Source organism: Chamaea fasciata, unplaced genomic scaffold (genome assembly GCF_029207755.1).
Source record: "Chamaea fasciata isolate MVZ Bird 193981 ecotype frontalis unplaced genomic scaffold, bChaFas1.0.hap1 SCAF_6, whole genome shotgun sequence".
Taxonomy (NCBI): Eukaryota; Metazoa; Chordata; class Aves; order Passeriformes; family Sylviidae; genus Chamaea; species Chamaea fasciata.
In genome coordinates this window covers 38,176,139-38,199,993 of record NW_027094091.1, presented here as the reverse complement: position 1 = coordinate 38,199,993, position 23,855 = coordinate 38,176,139, and the positions used below count along the sequence as shown (strand labels likewise).

The 23,855-nt window shown below is 35.2% G+C and overlaps 1 protein-coding gene across 6 annotated transcripts in view; it reads right to left on the bottom strand.

Annotated features, from left to right (window-relative positions):
• The window catches only part of SPOCK3 (SPARC (osteonectin), cwcv and kazal like domains proteoglycan 3), a 164,947-nt gene that overhangs the window by 61,047 nt on the left and 80,045 nt on the right, over window positions 1-23,855 (bottom strand). Inside the window, exons 1-4 of one of the 6 annotated variants that reach the window (XM_066186021.1) lie at window positions 15,896-15,972; window positions 15,544-15,642; window positions 14,723-14,878; window positions 2,329-2,455 (exon numbers count right to left, since the gene is read on the bottom strand). In XM_066186021.1, coding sequence (XP_066042118.1) covers window positions 2,329-2,454 — 126 coding nt within the window. In that variant the 5' untranslated portion in view covers window position 2,455; window positions 14,723-14,878; window positions 15,544-15,642; window positions 15,896-15,972. Of the gene's footprint in view, window positions 1-2,328; window positions 2,456-14,722; window positions 14,879-15,543; window positions 15,980-23,855 lie in introns of those variants that run through there. The other 5 variants (XM_066186019.1, XM_066186024.1, XM_066186023.1 and 2 more) reach the window with 5 other exon arrangements.

The window sequence follows — 23,855 nt, the reverse complement described above, 5'->3', positions numbered from 1 at the left end:
CTGGCAGCACAGAATATGAAATCCTCCCATCACTGAAAAGATATAAAAATAAATATTTATAGGCTAATATAGATATTCTGTGGCAATAAACATTTTTAGCATTTTTGTTCTGTAAGCTGAGATTTGAAATCTACCATTACAAGGCAGTGGAAGACAAAAGTACAACCCTGCAGAATATCTCTTATGGTACATAACTTCTGCATTGTTTGCATGCAAGGGATATTGAGGTTGGCTGACATGTACTGCTGCACTGACAACGCACGGGGAGCACAGTGCATCTATTGAATCCACTCATTTTTCATCATTCCCTTTGAACAGCTGCACCTTTAATGCATGAACTGATTTAAAAATATCTGAATCTTATCAATATTTATAGACTTTTGTACACCTACTCCAGACCAGACAGGTCACTTCTACCTAGGGAGCTATTTAGAACACAGCATTCCTATATGGTACAATAGGAAATAAGCAATAAGGTTAAAGGGGGTGATCTTTGTATTACATTAGGAAGAACATAGAGAGAGATTGCAATAAATGAAGTATACAGTATATAAAAAATTCCTCATCCAGTATTAACTCATCTACCTCATCTATTTAAATTGCAAAACTGTAAAGATTACCATCTGCGTTATATCTGTGTGCAGCCTAGACTTGAGAATTAAAGACTGCCTGAAATCTTGAATTGCAAGGCAAAGTAAATACTAAATGACAGCATTACCTAATGTCTAGAAAGATGCCAGCACACTTTTGGCTCATAAAAAAACATAGGCAAGAGATTACAGTTAATGAAAATCAGAATACTTTTCAAATTCCTAAATTAAAGCCATAGTGACAATGAAAGGAACTGTTTTTAGCTACGCCAAAGAGTCCAGAATTCCTTTTTAGGGCCTCAGATAATCTGGTGTAAGCATTAGAAATTTTTTAATTGCTTTCTTTAAAGGAAAACTAGGATTCTAGACCAAATCTCTATAATTAAATATTCAAGTTAGTAGGAAAAAATTTTCTAATGTAAGATGTAGGATAAAAGCCTAAATTGTCAGGGTTTAGGAAGCACTAGTTAAATCTGATGACTTATGTTATCAAGAAAAAAATATCCTTGGAGAACATACTTGGTGTTCAATCCAATACCCAGTCCCTCCTGGAAACTAATTCTTTTTTGTAAACTTCCCATGTGACTACAGATGTGTAAACTTCAGATGTGGTTAATATGTGACTACATAAAAAAAAAAAAATATGGAAGCTCTAAAATAATCTTTAGATAATAGGAATTATCTCTATAGTATTTTGTTTAAAATGTGATATGGTATTTTTTCTTCCTAAGTAAGAACCACAGAGCTTTTTCATCTCTATCAATTTAATCTATTATTATACTTCTCTTGAAGCACTGGATATTATCTACTAATGAAACAATTTGTTAGCGTAAGGACACAGTGTCAGTAAGACAGAATACAGTAGCTCCTTTCACACTGCTGAATTACATGCTGTTTCTGAGAAAAATAGGTTTATCAGGAGCCCACAGTTTTTTCTATTAAAGACGACTCAGTTGTTAATGATGGCTGAGCATTCTTCTGCTCCAAGTTTTAATGAAGGATGCTAAACAAATTAATCTGTTTTCAGCATTATGAAGTCCCTCCATCTCACAATTTCACCTCTGTACTGTACTAATGGAGACCCAGGACTTTTCACACTTCAGCAGGGGCAGTACAAAATACTTCATCCAAAAAAGACTGGGTAAACTGACAAGTGACATTTTAAAATTATTATTGCAGCTCCAGGTATGTATGAAAGAAAAGACAGGAGGATTAAGGACTAGAAAAGGAAGATTTGATTATGATCTTAAATCTCATAATACACTGTTGCAAAGAAAGATATTCAACAATCACACTATTACATTTTTTTCCTGTTTTTTTATGTTAAATCTATGTCTAAGAGCCTGGAATTTGAAGGACACCTCCAATGCTCAACTGGGAAATCTGACTTAACATATCTATTCTACCTCTAGCTGGAGACACCCAACATTTTTTGCTTACTCAAAACCCTGCCATGTTGTCTTGTCACACTGCAGAGCACTCAGTGTGCTCCATCACATTGTGGAGCACTCTTACACCGCTGCTCCAGGTATTATTGGTTTCTGCTGCTTAGGGTTTACTACCATTTTGCTTTGACATCATACTAAATACTAGAATTTTTGTAGGTTGCATTCTGTAATACATATTTCAGCCAATACAAATAAACACTGGTTTGTGTTACAATACATTATTTTATTCCCAAGAGCTGGAATTGAATGGAACAATGAAAGATTAATTCAGTGCTTTATTCAGTTCTTACCTGAGAAGAATATGTGTGACCATCTGATCCACAAACAGGATTGGTATAAACTACTGGACACTGCTTGCAGTTTGATGAAATGGGACCACCCCTCCACTGTTTATGGCCTAAACCAGCCTCTTTCATACTGTAAGTAAACAAAAAGTATGTAATTCTGATAAACAGTTGTAAAAATAGAACATATTCAGGGTATTTTAACGAGCCTTTACAAACAGTAAACCACACATAACTTGAACCATAAAGTTTTCCTCTACATAAAGAGCTGCTAATATCTTTGGCCCAAAGTTCTCTACCTTTGTACTTTACTCTCTGTAATAATATTTGATGCCTGCATATTATTTCACTTTCTAAGACATACATGTAGAAAAAGATGATGCTTTGGGGACTTACACTTATTGATCAGTGAAAGATGTTGGAATTCTGTGGCACTTACTCTTTTTGTTATTAAACAGTATGAATAGAACTATTGTATCAATACTGGTATTTTATGAGGCAACATTTAGGTTTTAGAAAACTGTATCATAAATACTAAAGAAACAGGGAAGTGGTCCTACTATTTGCCACACTTTGAACACTGTCTTTCACTGTTTACAATTTGCAAAATTCAGTTGACACTCAACACAAAAGTTCAAAGGGAAAAAAACAAGTTAGTCCACTGGAGCAGACTCAACCTACACAAGCGTATCTGTATATCCTCATATAAACATATATAGAGCTAGATGGACTATTTAAAGCCTTAGGAAAAGGGTGAGCTGGGTCAGACTAAAAATCTAAAGGAAGTTATGATGCTTCTTCGCAATACTTTCATAGCTTTCAGTTTGTGGTATACAGCCATCTTCAGACAGACATGCTTTTTTCTCTGTAGCTTTCAATTAATTCTAATTCATTAATTTTTCCAATTTTTTTTCTCCAACCACAAAAGCATTTAGCAGCCACGGTATCCTGAAACAGCTTCTTTATGACCTAAAAATACATGAAAAAGTTACTTCTTGCATTTAAATTTTAAAAAATAAACAATAATGTATGATTTTTATACTTTTTTTTTCCTTCTTGGGATCTTAACGAGGAGCCTAAAATTGATTACACTTAGAATACAGCATTGACTTATCAAGACACACACAAACGTTGAAACTTATACAATCACAAATCAAATATTCTTTAATGGAGCATAACTCTCAGAACTCTTTCAACTCTACCACCTACAGATAATCAAGAACTATTTTGTTAGTAATGAATCACTGTTTGAGAAGAGCTTGTCTGGTGTAATAAAAAGAAACATGAGAAAATAAACTCCTCATCCTCTGAATGAGCAGGGTAAAAGGCTAAAAGCTCACACTTAGCAGTAAACTGGTGATGACAAAAAAACAAAAGCCCATTTCCAAGCCATGCTAATGTTCATATGCTGTGAATAACTTTAGCTGTAAACATGGTCTTTTAGATGAAAAAAAAAATCACAGAACCATAGAAGTTTACATTCAGGTTGTGCTGGGTAATGAAATTTTGAACTGCACAGATTTTTTTAGTGTAAACAGGAACAAGAGATACTGTACACAGAAGCTGTCAGTTACTGGCTTAAAAAAGCCAGAAATAGCTTTAGTTATATGTAACATAATAAGCAATAAATTATCTATACATGAAGATTTTATGTCCACCAGGAAGTACTAAAAAGGAAATAATTCAAACATACCACCCTAATTAACAAGTAACAATCCTTTCTGATGAGTTGCATAATTTGAAGACAAAGTAAAAAACATCTCATTTCTATTATAGTAAAAAGAAGCTGAATTTTATCTTTGCTTATGTACAATATGCAGTAATAATCAGACTACTGCTGCTCCTTTCACTTGACTGAGAGTTTTCCAATCATTCACATGAGTTCCAGCATCATTAGATTATATACATGGTTGCATCTTTCTCTAACTTCTTGTTGCTTTTATAGCCCACAATTATCTAGAAGTGCCCCAGTAGCCTGAGGCTACTGACAGGACCAGCGTCCCAACTATCAAGCTGATGCAATTTCTGTTTATCAGAGATAGAGCAACTTTAAAATGCTGTACAAACGAACTGCAAAAAACATCAACAGAGAGAAGCTCATTGGCATCAGCAAAAACCAGACTGGAACTAGAGTTTGTGCGACACAGGGGGACTTGATCTACATGCCTAAAATATATCAAAGAAAGGACTAGTGGTGCTTAGTGGTTTAGCATATATACACCCTTGTGCATGCCCTTGATGAAGACAAGAAAAGACTGGAAGAAAACCACACCTCCTTTTAGATGAAGAGAAGTAAAACCACATGAAGGAAAAGAGGTATCTCAGAGAAAGGATGGCAAGGAAAATGGAAGGTAGAACAAGCTCAGAACGTAGAAATTGCAGTTCTGTGATGAGTGGAGAGGTATGAAGAAAACAGAAAATATTTGATATAGTCAGATAAATTACCTTCCTCAACTAACCTCTGCTTTGTTCGGCTTTTAAATGCAAACTGTCCCAGGGCACTCGTTTAAGCTGAAGAGTGTCAAATTTCCTCTTTTACACAGAACTCCTCTGAGGCCTTCAACAAATCACTGTTACCAAAATTGGCTTCTATATAACTAATAATATTTTTGTAAGAGACAGATAGATCGGCATTTTTTCCAGAATTGTAATGAAAGGCACAATGATAAAGAAATACTAAAAAATGATACTTTGAAGGTATCAATCCAAAGACCTGGACATGGGAATGGTTTCTATGGTTATCTATCTATTCAGAAGCTTTAGTACAATGATGCTGAAAGCGGACTGTATTGTCAAAGCTGCTGAACAGCTCTTTTTAACTGTCAGTCACTGACAGGCAAATATGAAAAGTCAATTAAAAATACTTTTAATGCTAGTTATGGTAGACACAAGAATATCAAAAAATAGCTGAATAAATGCATTTTACTTATGTTCTCAAACTTTTCCTTTCACCATTATTTAGCTGCATCAAATTTGTTTCTGTTGACTATTTCTCTGTAACCAGGTGTTAGAGTTATGTTTTTTACAGCTAGGCAATGATCACACACACAAACTATTGACATGGAAATAACTGAGAAACTTCTGTGATGATAAAAATTATCTTGAGATATGATCATTGATGTATGTCAACAATACCCTGAAATAGGCACAAAACTATAACACAGTTATTATTTATGTGAGCTATGTAGATAAAGCAACATATATTTACATTTTAAAATGTTATGACATAAAAAAATAGCAAACAAGGCAGTTATTTCACTTCAATAAATCACTTGCTTCTTCCTTGCATTTATTATAATTCAATATGCAAGAAGAAGAGCCAGATCACTGCAACCTGCAGCTAATAAAATTTTATCACTTAATTTTGTGGTTCTACTGCAATCACTATAAATGTTCTTGCACTTGTTAGTATGTTGTCACATTAAATATATGATGTCATGAGAAAGTCAACCTCTTCCATCAAAAATTTCTTGAAAAGGCTTTGGTACCTGTCCTGTAATAAAATAACTATTACTGAATGCAAGCTCCACCTTATCTGATCTTGTTGACACCTAAAGGGTAAAATTAAATATATGGGCTTAATTTACCAGCAGTGCTTCTGATTGCATTAATTTGCATACACCAAACTGTGCATGCCTGCCTAGAAACATAATTAGCCAATCTGCCCAATTACTCTAGCCTATGTACCTGTTTGCATACATAAACTTACCTTCCTGTATACACAGTGATTGTGCCTGCAAATACTTTGAGAATACTTAATGTAACCAGTTTAAAATTTCGCTTCAAGCAATTTTTTGGCAACATGACTTATTTAATGCTATCTATAAAATGCATGAGTGGCCAATTCAATTGAAAAATGGTATTTTATAGCTAGATTTGATAATCTTCATTTTTTCAAATACACACTGGTTGAAAAAAGTCTGAGTTACTAAAAACCAATCTTTGAAAGAACTCTTGTAATTCTTCTCTGATAACTACATTTGCATCTTTAGGAGATTTTAGAGTGATTCCAATTTAGACAGTCGGCCTGATTATGTTTTGCCATGGCCTTTGGGGGACACAATCAGACTGTGTCAGATTAACATAATCAGAAAAAACACTTATATCATAAAATCTAAATTGCTTTCTTTAGAGTTGCCTGAATTTCCTTCAAAGTTGCCTTTTCATGTAAAAGCCTCCTAGAAGAAAACTATAGTTGTCAATATACTATTAAGATGTTTCTTTCAAATGTCAAAACCTCTCAATTCATTACTGCCAGTCTTTCTGAGTATGTTATTTTAATTTGATTCTTTACTTTGCGTTATTTCTAACAAATAGAAGAAAAATCCATCTGAATAAACTAATAACAACTGAATTAAACTGAGATAAATAGGACAAAAATTAGTAAGATTAATAAAATGTATTTTAGCAACTTATAAATTAACATTGTTGGTAAGACATTTGTATTTATTGATAACCAATCTTAGCATAGATTGAATGAGTTAGCAATCCTACTACTTTCATAAGACAAAAAAACAAAGACGGAACCCCAACACAGAAATCATAGAATCTTCTAGGCTTGAAGGAACCTTAAAGATCATTTCATTCCAATCCCCCTGCCATGGGCAGGGACACCTTACCCTATACCAGGTTACTCAGAGCCCCATGCAGCCTGGCCTTGAACACTGCCAGGGATGGAGCATCCACAAGTGCTCTGGGCAACCTTTTTCTGTGCCTCATTACCCTCACAGGCAAGAATTCTTTGCTAGTATCTAATCTAAATCTACTATTTTTCAGTCCCATCACTAAATGCCCTTGTAAAAAGTCCCTCTCCAGATCTCTTGCAGGCTCCCTTTAGGGGGTACTACAAGGTCTCCCCAGGGCCTTCTCTTCTCCTGAATGGGCTGAACAACCTCCATCTCTCTCAGCCTGTCTCTATTGGAGAGGTGCTTCAGCCCTCTGAGTACCTTTGCAGTCCTCCTCTGAATCTGCTCCATCCCATCCACATCCTTACGCTGGAGGCCCCACAGCTGGATGGAGCACTCCATGTGGGGTCAAACATGAATGGAGTGGAGGGGGAGAATCACCTCCCTCAACTACTGACTATGCTGCTAGGGATCCAGCCCAGGATACAGCTGGATTTCTGGGCTGAGAGTGCACACTGCCAGCTCGTGCCCAGCATCCCCAAGTCCTTCTGGGCAGGGCTGCCGTCTATCTGACCATCCCCCAGCCTGTGCTGGTATCACCTCAACCCAGGTGCAGCACCTTGCACTTGGCCTTGTTAAATCTCATGAGATTCCCATGGGCCCACTTCTGGAGCTTGTCCAGGACCCTCTGGGTAGCACCCTGTCCTTCAGGAGTGTCAACGGCACCACACAGTTCAGTGTCACCTGCAAGCTTAATGAGATCCATTCAGGTGGAACTTCCTGTCCAACATTATTTACAGATATGCCTACTACAGATCTAACTTAGTTTCCATGCATTTCCTACATATGTAACTAGAAATGGACATATACATATAGCTGAAGCAGATTTTGCTTAGCAAATCCCAGAGATGTGGAAAGCAATCCTGTATGTAACAGACCTCATTTTCTGTCACAGAAACCATGCACTCATATTTTTCTAAAGACAGAGGTGCAAGTTGACCCTTAGCATATGTAATAACTCTATTACAATATCCATTTGAATTAGCAGATCGATAAAATGAAGTCAAGAGAAACAAGCAAGGCACACTTTAAACAATACCAATACAAAAGACTATTAAACAAATTAGGATTTAACATTTTTACCCCACACTTTCATTTGCTGCATGACTTCTGTGAAAGCTTTTCCTTTTGTTCCCACCTACTCTACAAATCCCACTTTGAAGTCCTGAGCTACAGATGCTGTCAAAACTTTAGACGCACCCACTAAAGGTAAGAGTTGAATATAAACCATATTCTCACTGTCTCTAAGAAATCTAGGCAAGCTGGTCAATGAAGCATCAAAGCACACTCTATCACCCCACAAGTATCTGCAGTTCAGACCATAAGAATAAGGAAGAATGGCATTTATTTCCCAGTCAGCTCACAGCTAAGTGCCTAGCCTTCCTCCTGAGGACTGAGGTTTTAATAGGGCATGGATGAATAACCTTGGCACACACTACTAAGAAAACTACTAAATTGTGAGATAGAACTATCAGAAATTAGGTAGTGCAGAACCATGCAATGTAAGAAAGGTAAAACTGCAGACAGAACAAGGATTGTTGAACAAGGTCAGTCAGCAGTAGAGGGAAAACAAGCCACAAATATGAAAAGTTATAAAATCATAAAAGCAGAAAGAGAGACAAGTTTAAACAACACTGAGGATCAGTCTATTTCAATGAGCCATGGGAGTCAACACATTACACTTGGAACTGTCCAGCCAGCAAAGACCCACTGAGTATCTGGAAAGAGGTGGAAAGTATCATCAGTACTGTCTAACAGCAAATTAGTCCCAGCTCAATGTTATGTCCACTGGGCAATAATTTTATACTTTTAGGTAGCATGTATTCTGCCTAGAGAGCTTTTGTGCTCTGCAAAACAACTTGAATAAATTCGACCAAAGAGCAAAGATTTACAACGTTTTCACAAGTTAAGCATAAGCTGGAAGGAAACCTTGGATGAAGCAGGTGTTCACACATGGCAAAATGATCCACCTATCACAGGATGTCTAATTTGGCTCTTCAACACAGCTATTTTGGCCTCCAACATAGGAGCTGGAGAACAGTAAAGTTACAGAAAAAGGTCTTTCAATTATTTTGAAACTGTATGAAAATGTATCATCATTTAAATATAAAGATACTTCCTTTACTAGATATTGTTTTCAAATATTAGAGATCATACAAAATTACCGTTGGCTTCATAATTTTTAAGCTGATCAACTCACCCACTGTTTTTCCTAATTCAAGTTTTTACAGGACTTCCTGTACTTCATATAAAAACTGACCTAAACATGATTTCTTTCTTTCAGTGGTTAGATGCACTTTTACTCATTCAACAGATGGTAAGAAACTAAGGATCTCCTAACTTAAAAAGTTATGCGTTACTAAAAAAAGAGGTTTTATTTTAATCTATAAAATCTTAAATATTACATGACATATCTCACTAATAATCAATAGTTAAATTTTTCACAATGCAAACTGATAGAAATAAAGTTGCTAAGATTTGAATAGCTTCAGTGACTACATGGGATGCTCATAATTTTAAGTCATTCCAGAATTGAAGCCTCAAAAATTTAAGACACATTTTCATTGATATAACATATATGCAATATTACAAAAGAAACTGAGATTCATACACACACCCCCCACTTTGGTAAAGCAATTATGTATTATTTTAGAAAGATTTTTAATAATGTATATTAACTTATGAACTTAGACTTCACCTTTTGATCATTGAGATACACAAATGTCTTTCATAAGGGCTTTTTATGCTAATCTAAGTGCTTGACCTTGTCATAATGCAGTGTTTTAATAATTTCTTAAGAAATATTTATTATTTTTTCTCAGAACTGTTTTCGTTTTATAAAGCCAAAAGAATTACTAAACACATTTCAAACCTATCATTTTCTACTTTGCAAGACAGAACATAATACAGATTTTGTGTGTGTACTCAGCCTTGCAGAGTTTACCTCTTTGAACATAAATATATTCACTATGTATTAGCTCTACTGGAAAAAGACATCAATTTGTATTGCAAAGGAAAGAAGACTTTTCTAAAACAGATAGCACAGAAGCAAAAGTAATCTCTTTTTTTCTTTAAACATTATTCAATAAAGCAGAAAACTTTTTTTAGGTTGTAAATAGTTCTCTTCAGTCAACAGATATAATTTTAAGGACTTCATCTAATAACCACAGTGTTGCATTACATCTTAGTAGCTTGTGAACAGGAATCCAAAATTCCTTAATAGTAAGAAAAGCACGATAATTTCATTTGATTATCATCACTTAAATGGGGGTCCTCTATCTCAGCATGTTTAGCAATTGCAAAACTGTATGGTAAGGCATTGGTTTAAATTTTTCAATGATTATATATCTATTATTGAGAGAGAATTCAAAGTTATTAATTCAGAATCTGTATTGCATAATATGATGCTTTCTTTTACCTGCATTTGATAGTCCAATTAAAATCAGTTTTCATTAGAGAGTATCTTAATGCTTCTGATTTATAAGAAATAAGTGAATAAAAATAATTTAAACATAAAAAAACAAATTAAAATAAATGAAACAGTCAAATAACTAATAATCACTTCTACAACCCAAAGCTGACAAATCATAACAATATTTTGACTAATATTACAATGAGGATGTCTACTCCCATAACACTCACTACTTTATGTTGAACATAATTACAAAATATTTTTTCACTAGAAAATAGCTACTTTTCCTATTGGCTCAAAACACTGTCTGCCACAAAAATGTGCTTTCAGCACTATAAGAATAAATTGATACTCCACTCATCAGATTCAGAACCCTGCAGAGTGATTCTCATGCAATCTATCTTTCTTTCTCATTGCCCGGCAAGTGGAAGTTGCACCCCTGCTGCCCACGCTCGCAGCTCTTTCTTCCCTCTTGCAGGATCAGTCACACTGTCTGCTTGAAAATAAAGACAGAAAAGAAGGAAGGAAAATCCATTTACAAACATGACAGTAATCAACATCTGAAAGAAGGATTTCCATTTTCTTCCTTTAATATTATCAATGTACCGCTGCTCTGTCAATGACTGTCAATTTATCTTCTCCATACTCAGCTCTTTAGGTAGGATTACAGGTAGAAAATATCAGTTATTGATCATCTTCAAATGAACATGTTTGGGTTTGTTTTTTTTTTTTTTTCTTTCTGAATAGTAAGTATAGGAGGTAACTAAAGAAATATACTTTGAACCAAAATTGAAAAACTTAAGGAGAGACATATGGAACTATATTTCTCTTCAGGTTATATTTAATGACTCTGAGTTCCTCATTACGCCTGTGAGGAATAATAAGCCACTTCTACAAAGAATGCATTCAAACCATTCCTGTTCAGGGATCTGAATATCCTTTAGCTGCATAAGTTACTCAGGGCTGACTCAATAGTCCCTTTATGGCACAGAACCTTGCAGCCATCCATTTTAGCCAATGTCATTTGCTCTTTAGCCCAGTTTTAGAGTGAGCGATACTTCCCTGCTCCCCAGCCCCTGCTTCAGCTTTTATTGTACAGTACTTAACTCCATTAATCACTGTGTCCATCTGTGTGGTTGATGCTGCACCCACCACCTACAGCTCAGCTTCTTAAACCTGCCAGGTTTAATTTACTGTTCTCCCCTCCTCCAGAAGTACCACAACTCATTTGCTTAAACAGTAGAAGTGTGATTTTTTTACTTTAAACTGCTATGTTACAGGCACTGTGTAATATAATTCTACCTACCCTGGAATGATTGAACAACTTTGAACTGGACTCATACTCTATCTAAATCAAGAACAATTCTGCTAAACAAGAAAACCATAATAGACATAACAGACCTCTTCATGTATTATCTACTGCCTGGTGCTGAGGACCAATACAGGGGGCATGTAGAAATAGGACAAGGGGTAATGTGTTTACACTGAAAGAAGTTAGATTTAGATCAGATACAGAAAGAAATGCCTCACTATGAGGGTGGTGAGGCACTGGAACAGGCTGCCCAAAAGTTGTGGATGGCCTGTCCCTGGAAGTGTTCAAGGCCAGGCTGGATGGGGCTTCAAGAAACCTGGTCTAGTGGAAGGTGTTCCTGTCCATTGGGGGTGGGGGGCTGTGTACCACATGATTTTAAGGTTCCTTCCAACCCAAACCTTTCTATGAACAAGTCTTGAAATTGGCCAGCTGTCTTGATAATTCTAGTGCTAGTATTATTTGCCCTTAATTATACAGCCAAAATAATTTTAAAAGCATAAAGATAATAACATATCTGTGGTTACATATTCTAAGACAGCACACTCGGACAGAAAATTTTGTTATGCAGTGGTGCTCAGGATTACAAGCACTATCTACATGGTATTTAAATTAAAACTAAAGAACTATTATCTCAAACTAGTTTTGCTATTGTGGTTACTCTAGGTCACTTTTGACAAAGGCTGTGATGTTTTTAGATGGTGCTGTTAATCAGGTGCTGAAAGAACACTGCTTTACAGTTCATGAGTTTCTAAGAGAAAACTCTTAGAGAATTATCAATGTCTGTGAATCAGTACCTCATAAAAGTTCTGTATTCTGGCACTGGTTAATAGCTATGGAATGTCTGTGAAAGAGAGAATTTCTTTAGATCATGTAGACACCTGTCAGCTTAGTGTACTGTAACCTTCCAAGTGCTCCTTAGATAGATGGAAGAGCATCTATCAGCACCGATTTTCTCACTCCTGCAGAGGGAGAGGAAGAGGAGAAAAAATAAACAAAAAAGAGACAGAAAGGCTTTTCAGCTTGATGTTATCTTTTCTGCCAGTATGATGTCTTCTGAGCTTATGAATTATGTCTGCTAAGATCAGAAAATGGGAAGATAGAGCTGACAAGCTTTTATCATGTAGAGGTCTGCTCAGACAAAACATACAGCAACAAGTGTATAGTAAGATGATAAACGAGCAAAAACAGGTTGTCAAACAATTACCTATGGAGGATCATCTGATGCAATACACTAACTTACTCTATTAATATTTTTTCATATTGAAAGAACATAGAACATCTTCTTTATTTGTTTTTTCTTATCCCTTACTACTGAAGGCAAAGTTTGTCATAGGTCGGGAGTGTTTCTCCTCACATCTCACCCAGCTAGCTCAGGGCAGAGCCTGCCTAGGCAATGACATCCATGGTAAGCCCAAGCCATGTGCAAGTACCATTTCTATTACACACTCACTGTGCAACAGGTCTGTACACTGTGGTCACCCACATTGGCAAATATGCATAAATTCATTGAACAAGTATGAAAAACTGTTTAGAAAAGCTTCACGGTAGAAGAGGGCAAAAATCTGATAAAATATAAAACCCAGTTCACTAAAGCATTGCACCAGCTAAATGTACTAAAAGAAAGAGCAACACCTGCACAGCCTCCATTTTGGCTGCATACTGCTTGTGTTTGCTCTTCAAAACTCAACAATATTTTGCAACAATACTGATGGTACCTAAATGCTAGTTTTAATTTGTAATATTCTTTTACCTCTGACCAAATCCAAGGATTGTCAACAGACTTTCACTGGGAGAAATGTTCCCTTAACAAGTAGGAAGCAATTTAGCTTTTTATATATATATTGCCAGTAATTATTTTAACAGCTTGATAATATTCAAATTTTAAATAATACACAGTTTGTTTTACTTATTAATCTGCTTTTGCCATAGACATATTAAACCCACAGAGATAGTTATTGCTGTATGGAAAATAAACCAAACAGTTTAAAGCAAAACTTTGCTACTTTCATTGCCATCTATAAATGAAGGTATTTTTAAAACATAAAAGATTATTTGTGCTATTGCTCAAGGCAAGGAAAACAAAGAGATTTAAAGAGTGAGGTTTTCTGGTCTGATAATTCACACATATAAATAGATCATTTTAAAGATGAAAATTTAATACAAAACAGACATATTCATGATGAAATATGTGCGCCAGAAAATCAATGAAAGACAAATTGTCAATAATATTGCCAAAAGTAGTTTTACTAACTACTGTAATGTTATTTCACATTATTTAGCCTAGCATGAAAGAAGCTCTCTTTTATTATTTATGTTGGCATTATATTTCCCCTTACGTTTGTAAGAAAAAAAAAACAAACAAACAAACCTCAACTTGATTCCATAAAATAATCAAACAGGCAAACAAATGGACGTAACTTCTTTTTCTGCCATTAAGAAGCCAGTAATGTTCCAATTTTAATATCTTTTCCTTTTCTATTAATGCTCATGAACACCAACAGTATAAATTCTTCCTTCCTTTTTCCTTCTTCCTTCCTCAATTACTATAATGTGGGTCCCATAAAATAATACCTACAGGAAAATACATAATCTATTTCTTCTCCACTTAAGCCACCCTAAAGCATCTTTTAGTAGGTATGACTGCATAAATAATTAGCCATGCTGAGTGAAAACACTAAGTAGTGTGATGAAGAAAAGTAATATGGAAAAATAGAGAAGAGTTATTTGAAGAGAGAGAAAAACAGTAAACAAAACTACAACAAAAATGCTAAAAGAGAAATCTTAAATAAACAAAGCATGTTACTCAAGGTAAAGCAGCAATAATCAATATTTCTGGGATAGTAACACAAAGGGAACTGCAGTTCAGCTTTCAGGGCTCTGTACTTTGATATCTATATTCTGCAGCACACACAATTTGAAACTTCTATGATATTTCAAGAATTATTTCCAACTGTTCAGAAAAACTGAAAAATCAGATACCCAAGGCTTCACCTTTTCCTCTGCTTAATGACTCCGAGAGGGTCTACATTTTCATACAACCATGGCTTTTGCTGGTGCCTCACAGCTGGACATCCCTGGTACTCTGCACACCGTAACACTACATTGATCCTGATTTAGCTGCCTAATTTCATCTTCAAAGTCATGACTCTGCAAAACAAAAAATTCACCACTCAGCCTCACAGCTGAACATGTTTCCAAATACTTTGCTTTAGAAAACCAACCACATATTCAGCTTTGAAGTCCCAAAATCAGAACACAGTAAGAGTGATAAAAATGTTGTGGTTACATGGAAAAAAGAAAAAATAATCTATTGAGAGATGACAACTGGAAATAGATATTTTCTGCCCTCACTGCAGGGCAAAATAAAACCATTTCATAATTAGCTTGAGAAAGCATCTGCTTGCATAAGAGAAGGATTTTTTTTTATTATTATTTTTGAAATCCTGAAAGCAGACAGTACTACTTTTTCCAGGGGCATTTTTCCTTCTCTACTTCATAATTTAGCTCAACTTTTATTTTTATTGAAGTCTTTGTAGGTTCAGGCATATATGAATAACTGTATCTTTTCATATCTAAATTGCTTTGGTAAGACAGTAAATTGTGGTCTCTAATTGGACTAGTGTCCAGTCTGTGGATCAAATATATAGAATCTCCTTCCAGAAAGCAGCAGGAAAGGAACAGCTAAATGGAACAGCTAAAAGAAACTTAGGAGCAAAGTGACCAGAGGCAAAACTTACAACTCTATTGCAAAGAAGATTTGCAAAAAAACAAAACATTTGTCACATGCCAGGAAAATCAGTTGTCTTACGTACATGCCAGCTCAGAGCATTGCTCTAGCTCTTCATGCGGATATTTCTCTGTTGCAGCAGCCCGCTCGTTAGAGGACAGAAATGAGCCAAGTCACAGACTTTCTGTTTATCACAGCATGAAATGGGTCTTGGTTTATTCCTCTTTCAGCTTAGCCATCCTGACTATAACTATTCACTGACTCCAGCTGCAGCAAGCTTCTACTGTAGGTTTCCCTTGCAACCTCTAACTGCTGGTTACTTCCTGCTAAATTATGACTGCATGTATTAGTTTGCAGACTCTGAACGCTGGCTTTTAACTGACTAGACTATGACTGCAGCTTCCAACAACAGGCTCTAACTGCATACCCAGACTGACCTCACAGCAGTGATTCTCTCTCCTCAGGGTCCTGCTTCATGACCCTCTCCTTCCCTGCTCTTCAAGGTTCCTGCTCCTTCATGATCTCCCTCACCAGCCATCCCACTCCCTTTTATCACACTTACCCTTATTGGATACAGCTGTGACTTATCAGGGACAAGGTCACTCGCATGCCCTTCTCCTGCATTTGTCAACCTTCCTTTTAACCACAATGTGGACCAAGAGCTCTGTGGCAGTAGTGTCTTTCAAAATTAAACAGGTTCTTAAAATTTCTTAGGAATCTGCTGCCCCATGTATTTTCCCCTTTCCTTTATTATGAAAGTAAATTAAAGTAACTGAGCAATGATTACAGAAATAAAATCCTGTCAATAGTCATTCTTACTAAGTTAGCACTAACTTAAGTGACCATTTTCCAGTGTCTTCATCCAAATGTCTCTTTAGGTCTTTGATCCTATTTTCAACAGGTCAGAAGTATTCCTGTTTCAGGTATGTGTCATTTATCAAAGTGGCCATAGATAGCAGGGCTATTAAATAAATTGTGAGACCTTACTCAAAACGATTTCTTAACATTTACAGACTCTTTACCATTCTTTACAAATATCCATTGTTTTCTTTGCTTTTATAACTACTGCATCTGCCTAAATTTTCCAAGTTCTTCATAACAACCCTTTGTGTTTGCTTCTCAGCTGAACATACAAGCAATTACTGATCCTATGAGAAATTATCTTGTTTTACAACAATTGGAAGATAGGAGAGGTGAATTAGAGCATGACAAAAATATTGCAGTGTAGACAAAAAAAAACTCCAGCATTTGTACTTTGAAGTAAAAAGTTATGTCATATAACTTCTACGTATCTGTACACATCTAAAACATGAAAGACTCTCAGTTTTCTAGTCATTTCAAATATGTACAAAAAGAAGCTGAAGTTACCCTAGAAATGTTACTACTGTGAGTTTTCTGTGAGAGAACTGTAGAAAGGTAAATAGTACAGAGGTCTCTAGTGTTCACTGTAATAATGAATAAGGGAACAGCAAGCCCTCACCTCCTACTTCCTACCATGTATGTTTGTTTTATGATATCTAAGATCATCCAGAGGATCTTGGTGGTATCTTCATACCTTTTAGAGCATACTCCAAATATGCAAAATATCCTGTAGTCTTATGTTTATGTAGTCTTATGTCTTTATGTTTATGTCTTACGTTTATATTTATACTCCAAATATGCAAAATATCCTGTAGTCTTATGTTCATCACTGTACTACCCAGTTTAAATCTCCTCTCAGACAGTCTTTTCTACTATTTGCTCCTACCCTGCATCAATGAGTTTGGGGTTGAAGAGGAGATGATGTCTGGCATCATCTTTAAGAAAAAGGCCCAACAGACAAAGCTTGGAATGTAATTTGTGTGGAATTATGGATCAAAACTTAAAATCAGCTTTTGTAAGAATGCAATTCTTTGTACTACAAACATTCATTAGCAGTTAATGTGTAAATGATGAAGGCAAAGTCAAGGGGAATGCATTCTTCAAGATGTGCAAATGTTTTCAGAAACCTTTAGGTGCCCAGATCTTCAGTTGATCATGAAATGAAGTAATGCCTAAATTACAATAATTATCTTAAATGTCGACACATATGAAACTCTCTGACAAGAAAAAGCCCACGTAGGTATATTTCTCTGTGAAACATCTTTCCCAGAGGCATTATTTCTAAGATTCAAAAGGTTGTATTTCACAACGGTTGTTTTTTAGACTCTGAACTAAAATAATCTACAGTTAAGGGAAAAGGAATAATAATTAGAAAGCAGAAGAGAAAAATTATGTCTCACACACAGTCATGCTCAAAACCACACAGAACTAAATAATTTTAAATCAGTGAAAAAATTATGCATTGATGAGTACATATCCTCCAAAATGATAATTTTGGATGGCTTGATCCATAGGTGCTAGGAACCAGTTTAGTGGTCTCTTAATCCTTCTACCCCATTAGTTAGTGGAGAAAAGTTGTCCTGAACAAAGGAGAGAATGGATGCTTTTTTGGTGTGTAATTTTGTTAGCTTGGTTGGGGTGATTTTGTTAGTTTGCTTTTTATTGCTTTATGGAACAGACTAGGAATTGTAAGTCTGTGTCCATTAGGAAAGTGATATACTGTTAAACATTGTTGCTATTGCATCTGCAGCTTCAGGCAACACTCAGTCTATTAGTCTATCCTAAAATTAGGATAATCCTGAATGTTTTGTACTTTTGCAATCTTGTAAAAAAACACACTCTACTACTATAAAATGCTTATACAAATTCTACCCCCAAAGTGTACCTGTGCTTGGATGTTCAAATGCATCACTGAAGGTCTGTATTTGAAAGAAGTATCCCTCAAAGGAATGGAAGCAGAATACACTGGAGTCACAGCTACTCTGAGTTCAGGTTTCCTCAGGTATAATCTCTTCTTTGCCTGCCTCAAAAGTTCTGTTTAGACAGATTTTGAGTATTTCCTTGACGTTTCTGGACACGGAATCTACGGTGCCACACATCATGTGGATAGCCTATGTATAATATAATATATATATATATATGTGTGTATATATATATATATGTATGTATGTATGTATATATATATATGTATATATATATAAAATATATGATATATGATATATGATATATGATATATGATATATGATATATGATATATGATATATAATATATAATATATAATATATAATATATAATATATAATATATAATATATAATATATAATGTATGTACAATAAACCCAAAACAACTCTTGAAACCACTGGACAGATTTAAACCACTGGACTGATTTAAAGCAGTGGATCCCACAGATTTTGGAAGCTTTAGATTCAGCCTTAACTGTACTGTGATTATAAGAACTTTTCATCATTATTATTATTACTACTAATGCAGAAGACGCATAGGAGTTTTAAGAAAAGTATTTGTGTGGTTTAAACATTCCAGTATGTAGATTTTGAGATTTAAAAAAAAAAAAGATACTTTTTTTTAGGTAATAAGGATTTAATATAAAGGATAGAGTAGTCTGTCGCAAAAGCCACACACCTAAATAAAATACTTCTGTTCTGTAGCAGACTACAGAATTTTGTAAAGCAAACCTACTTCAGACAATCTGAATAAATGAAAAGGGTTTGGGCATTTGTTTTTAATCAAAAGATAAAAGTACTGCCAGACAGAAAACTCTTATATTGACCATGTCACAAACATGAACATTTAGAGACTCCTGACATGCCTTTAGCATGCTGAGTACACTATTTGATTTCTAAACACAGCAATACATTTTACTGTCAAGTAGCAATATTTGCACACACTTCACTCGGTGATGAAAAACACCTCCAGCTACTGCACTTAATGTATTTTTCAACATTGGAAACCTTACATGTACTGTTTTACATAAATGGAAATTAGTACAATGCTTTCTATTCCCTTAACAGTACTCCTACTCGGTTTCACACACTATCCTTTTCCCACCACTGGTACATAAGCAAAGCAACAGACGTATTCAGAGCCTATAAACACAACTTATGATCCACAACTTTCATATAAAACGAAATGCATAAGAACTGATGCTAGGTAGTAATAAAAGCACCTCATTACAACCAAAATCAAATTTTAAAACCTGTGAAAGAACCCTCCATATCCAAGCATCCTGAAGTTCTATTGTGCTCCATTACCCAATATTACAGTAATAGTGAAAGAAAAAAAAAAAAAAACAACAAACCTCTGAACACACAACCCACAAGGAAACTCCAAACTAGGCATTAACTAATTAAAAATGTTTGCATCAGCTATTTTAGAATTGATAATATTTTCTAATAAAGTACACTGAAAACTGATTCTGACAGCTAATTTTTAAAGCACCATAAAACATATCACAAGCTTAACAGATATTTTTAGGAAGGTGCATTGAACTGTTCCCAAATTCACTTTGCCTATCTTTTCTAATAAAGAAATATTCAAAGATTTTATTTTTATCATTTTGTATTATTTCAATGTTTACAGTTGTACACACTGAGTCTTATTGCTGTGGACTGCAATCACAACTTCATAATTAAGTGTAGAGAAGTAATTTAAAAGCACTGTCTTCATCATCCTTCCTGATCTTTTTAATAAAAAAGCCATCTTTTAAAGTAGCTCATCAGGAATACTGTAAGGAAAAAGACTATTTTAAAACAACAAAAGCTGACACACCATTTTTTACAAACAGGACAGTACATTAACATCCCCCAGGATTAGTCAAAATTTTACACTCTTAACAGTAAAGCTTTCCTAGATAGCCATATTTCCTAGTCACATTCTTTCCTGTTACCTAGTTTACGAACAGAAGTGTCCTAATTCACTGCTTCTTAGGAGATAGTATAACTGAATGTGCCTTCAGCAAGACAGAAAGAATTACAGCATGCTCAAATCCATCTTCCTGAAAAGAATTCCAATCCTAATTTATAATCTCATTGCAGAATTTCTAAGCAGAGCTCTCATAATCACAAAAATATTCATCGTGCGCACTGATTATCCAGTGCACTCTCTCACTCCTACAGCCAACTGAGAATCTAAACAAGCTTCTTGCTGGAGCAGGCAGAAAATGAGTAGGCCCAGGACTTACTAAGTTAACTGAAGTCCGTATGATTTAGTCTAGCATAGGGCTCCACATTTTCCTTAAAAAAGGCCTATCACAGATTTTTAAATGGGGAAAGTATAGCGCACAACTCCTGTTCTGCTAACAAATAAAAAACAAAGGCTCTGTTTATGCCTCTTTTATTTAACATCTGCTTTACTTACTACCAAAAAAACAAAAAAATCCAAACATTAAAAAAATTAACATTTTCAATTTTTAGAGATACAGTTTGAGAAGTCCATGGGTTGGACAAGTTGATTTTTGTTGGTTGGTTTGTGTGTTTTTTTTGGTTTTTTGTTTGGTTGTTTTTTTTTTTTTTTTTTTTTTTTTTTGGTTGTTTTTTTTTTTTTTTTTTTTTTTTCCTCATAAGAACAGCAATTTCTGAGTTTTGAAGCTGGACAGCAAGAAGTATAAATACTGTATGGCTTAGAAAATAACCTTAATAAACAGTAAGGCTGATATGGACAACACTGATACTTCAATATAAAATGCAATCAATGTAGGTGTCTTCCACTAGTGTTAGTAAAAGCTCCACAGAGAGGGAGAAGGAATTCCATGAGAGGATGCTGTTTTCCTCTAGCTGCGTACCCATAATTCCTACTAATGTGAAGGGGGACAACACAAGCTGCCCATGGAATTATTAACAGGCCTTCACAACACATGCAGAATGTATGATGTACAGTGTTGCTTTTTTTCCTCCCTCATGCAATGAAATGGAGAGTAAAAAAAGAAGCTTCATTTTCTCACTTTAATAAATTAAATTGCACAGCATATAAAAATCTCCAACATATTCAAATTTTCACCTCTCTTAAGCATATAAAAGTCCAAATTATTTTCTCAGCAAGTTCAATTAAGCTAAGGCTAAGCAAATTTCCTTTTCAGTACTTTGTAGAGTGCAAGTATGATCACAATGGCATAGTTACACAATAATTGGTCTAATCAAAGCTATATAATGTTAGTATTGTGAATGAAGTAGTGTTGCTCATTAGCCTATTACAAAAGAATTACTGTAAATTCAGCCTACGTGCAGCATCTCTTCCTGTGCAAACAAACACAGATAATGCAACAAGCTTGAAACACTGCCAAGCTGGCAGACTGGAAGCACAAATTATGCAAAGAACCAGAAAGCCTCCAGTAGATTCAATAGAGCTTGGAGGATAAGAATGATTAAGTGTTTCTGTGTACAACTACAAATCACAGTAATGAATCAGACTAAAATTTCCAATAAGGGACTTAACTGCACCAGCTGGCCTTCTTCAGCAGCATTATAATGTGAAATGATGACATCCTAAATAGTGGTGTTTGCAACTTTCACAAAATCTATCCAAAGAAAGCCTTTTGTTTTTCTTCAGTTTTTCGAAAGCTTGTTTTTTATGTTGGGTTTGGTTTTTTTTTAATAATAAAACATTGCAGCACCTAAAATTACAGGAGAGCTACAAAACTGTACTGTTCCTTCTTCTCTGGTTCTTTTCCTTTTTTTCTAACCAAATGAGAAAATCTTCCATATCAGCTCTAATAGATTAGCTTTCAAAACTGCTCAGACTACTTAATGCAACTACAGACTTGCAATTACATCCTTTTTGTTTTTAATCAGAAATTTAGTCTAAATTAAAAGCCTAAATTAAAACCCCTCTTTCCTTTGTTGCAAAGGAGGGGAGATAGCAAAATACCTTGGGTTCAAAAGTATGTTTTGGAAATCTGGGATGCATGTATCCATACAATATAAACAAAAAGAATACATATGCATGTGTACATATTCATTCATGTATTTGTATGTGAACATATGTATGTACACATACACATTATATATGTGTTTGCATTTTTCTCACATACAGGCACAAATAAGCCTCTCATATATTTGGACTTCATTCTTTCAGCTTGGGAGCATTATCTCAGCTGTGCACTACCCACATGAATAGAAACAGAAAAGGTTTTGGCTTTCTTTCACAGTGTTACTCTCAGCTTCTGTCACATCATCTAGGCTAATCCACATCATGCTCCAAGGCCAAAACACTCATCACTTCCAAGCTAAGATGGAACATTTTCCTCAAGTTAAAATACTAATGTGACCAAACACAGGGAAGGACTTCTGATAATCTACCTAATTTAAACTGTATTTAGACTGATTTTACAAATTCTTCAGAAAACTGGAAGAGGACAGAGTCCAGGACAAGATAATGGTCTAGATGACCAATGATTTAACCAAATGAGCACTTCAAAATGTCATTTAAACCAAAACCCTGAAGGAAGCTGTGACAAGATTAAATGCCACCACAAAATGTATGAAGCTATCCAACTCCTCTACCTTAATAAACTGGATAAGGTGATGCAACATCTTTAGCACTATCAGCTTCTGAGAGTCTGTAATAAAGTGATACTCTTTAATACGCTTTGATAGTGAAACTTTCATAACTTGAAAACTGCACCCATAGGCAGAAATATTATAGAATTTTTATTCATCCCTAAATTCAGGTCCTACACCGCACAGGCTTGGAGCAGGGAACCATTGACACTAAATCTAATTTCATTTCACAGAACTCTGAAGAGTCACCAATTCTTAGAGAGTGAATTCTGTACTTCTCACCTCTACCCAGCTGTGCACCTTACACATGTCCAGCCTGCACAGTGCTCTGGAACCTGCCTTGTGGAGCTCTAATAGAAAAAGAGCCGCTATAATTTTTTATTTCTTACTTTCAACTTTGAGAAATGCTTTCTTACTGTGACTCTCTGTTCATGACTGGCGAACTCTCATTATCTTCCAAGTGACCAACATCTTTAACTGAAATGCTTTTACCATGAAAAAGTCACCACTCCTACCTTAACCTTTACTTTAATAAAATGAGGTGAGGCTTTTTTTTAGAATTGCTAGTATCATCAGAATCTGTGGCTTAGGTAATATTTACTGAGAGCCAGTTACTACTGCTCTTTACTCTGAAACCTCAGAATAAATGATTGGAGAAGTAAAAAATCCAAAGAAATAAGGAGTTTGGTAAAATTACACAAGTAAGCGCTGTCAGGTCTTTAAACATTGTTATTCCATCTTAACATGCTACGGCAGAGACAAATGCAATCTATTTCTGCCATAGCAGGGAACTGTTGTGTCGATCTGCACAATTCACATAAACAAACTCATAGGAGCATAGCAGGACTTTCACAGTGGGGGCAGGGGGTATTATGTCTTGTGGGGAATTCATAAGAGACAGATCTACATCTGCCTAGAAAAACTGCACACACCTTCAAAGCACTGAATAATTTAATGCCTCCAAGCATTGATTGATTAAATGTATCCAATCAATTTTACACAGTACTTTTCTTCTACTTATAGA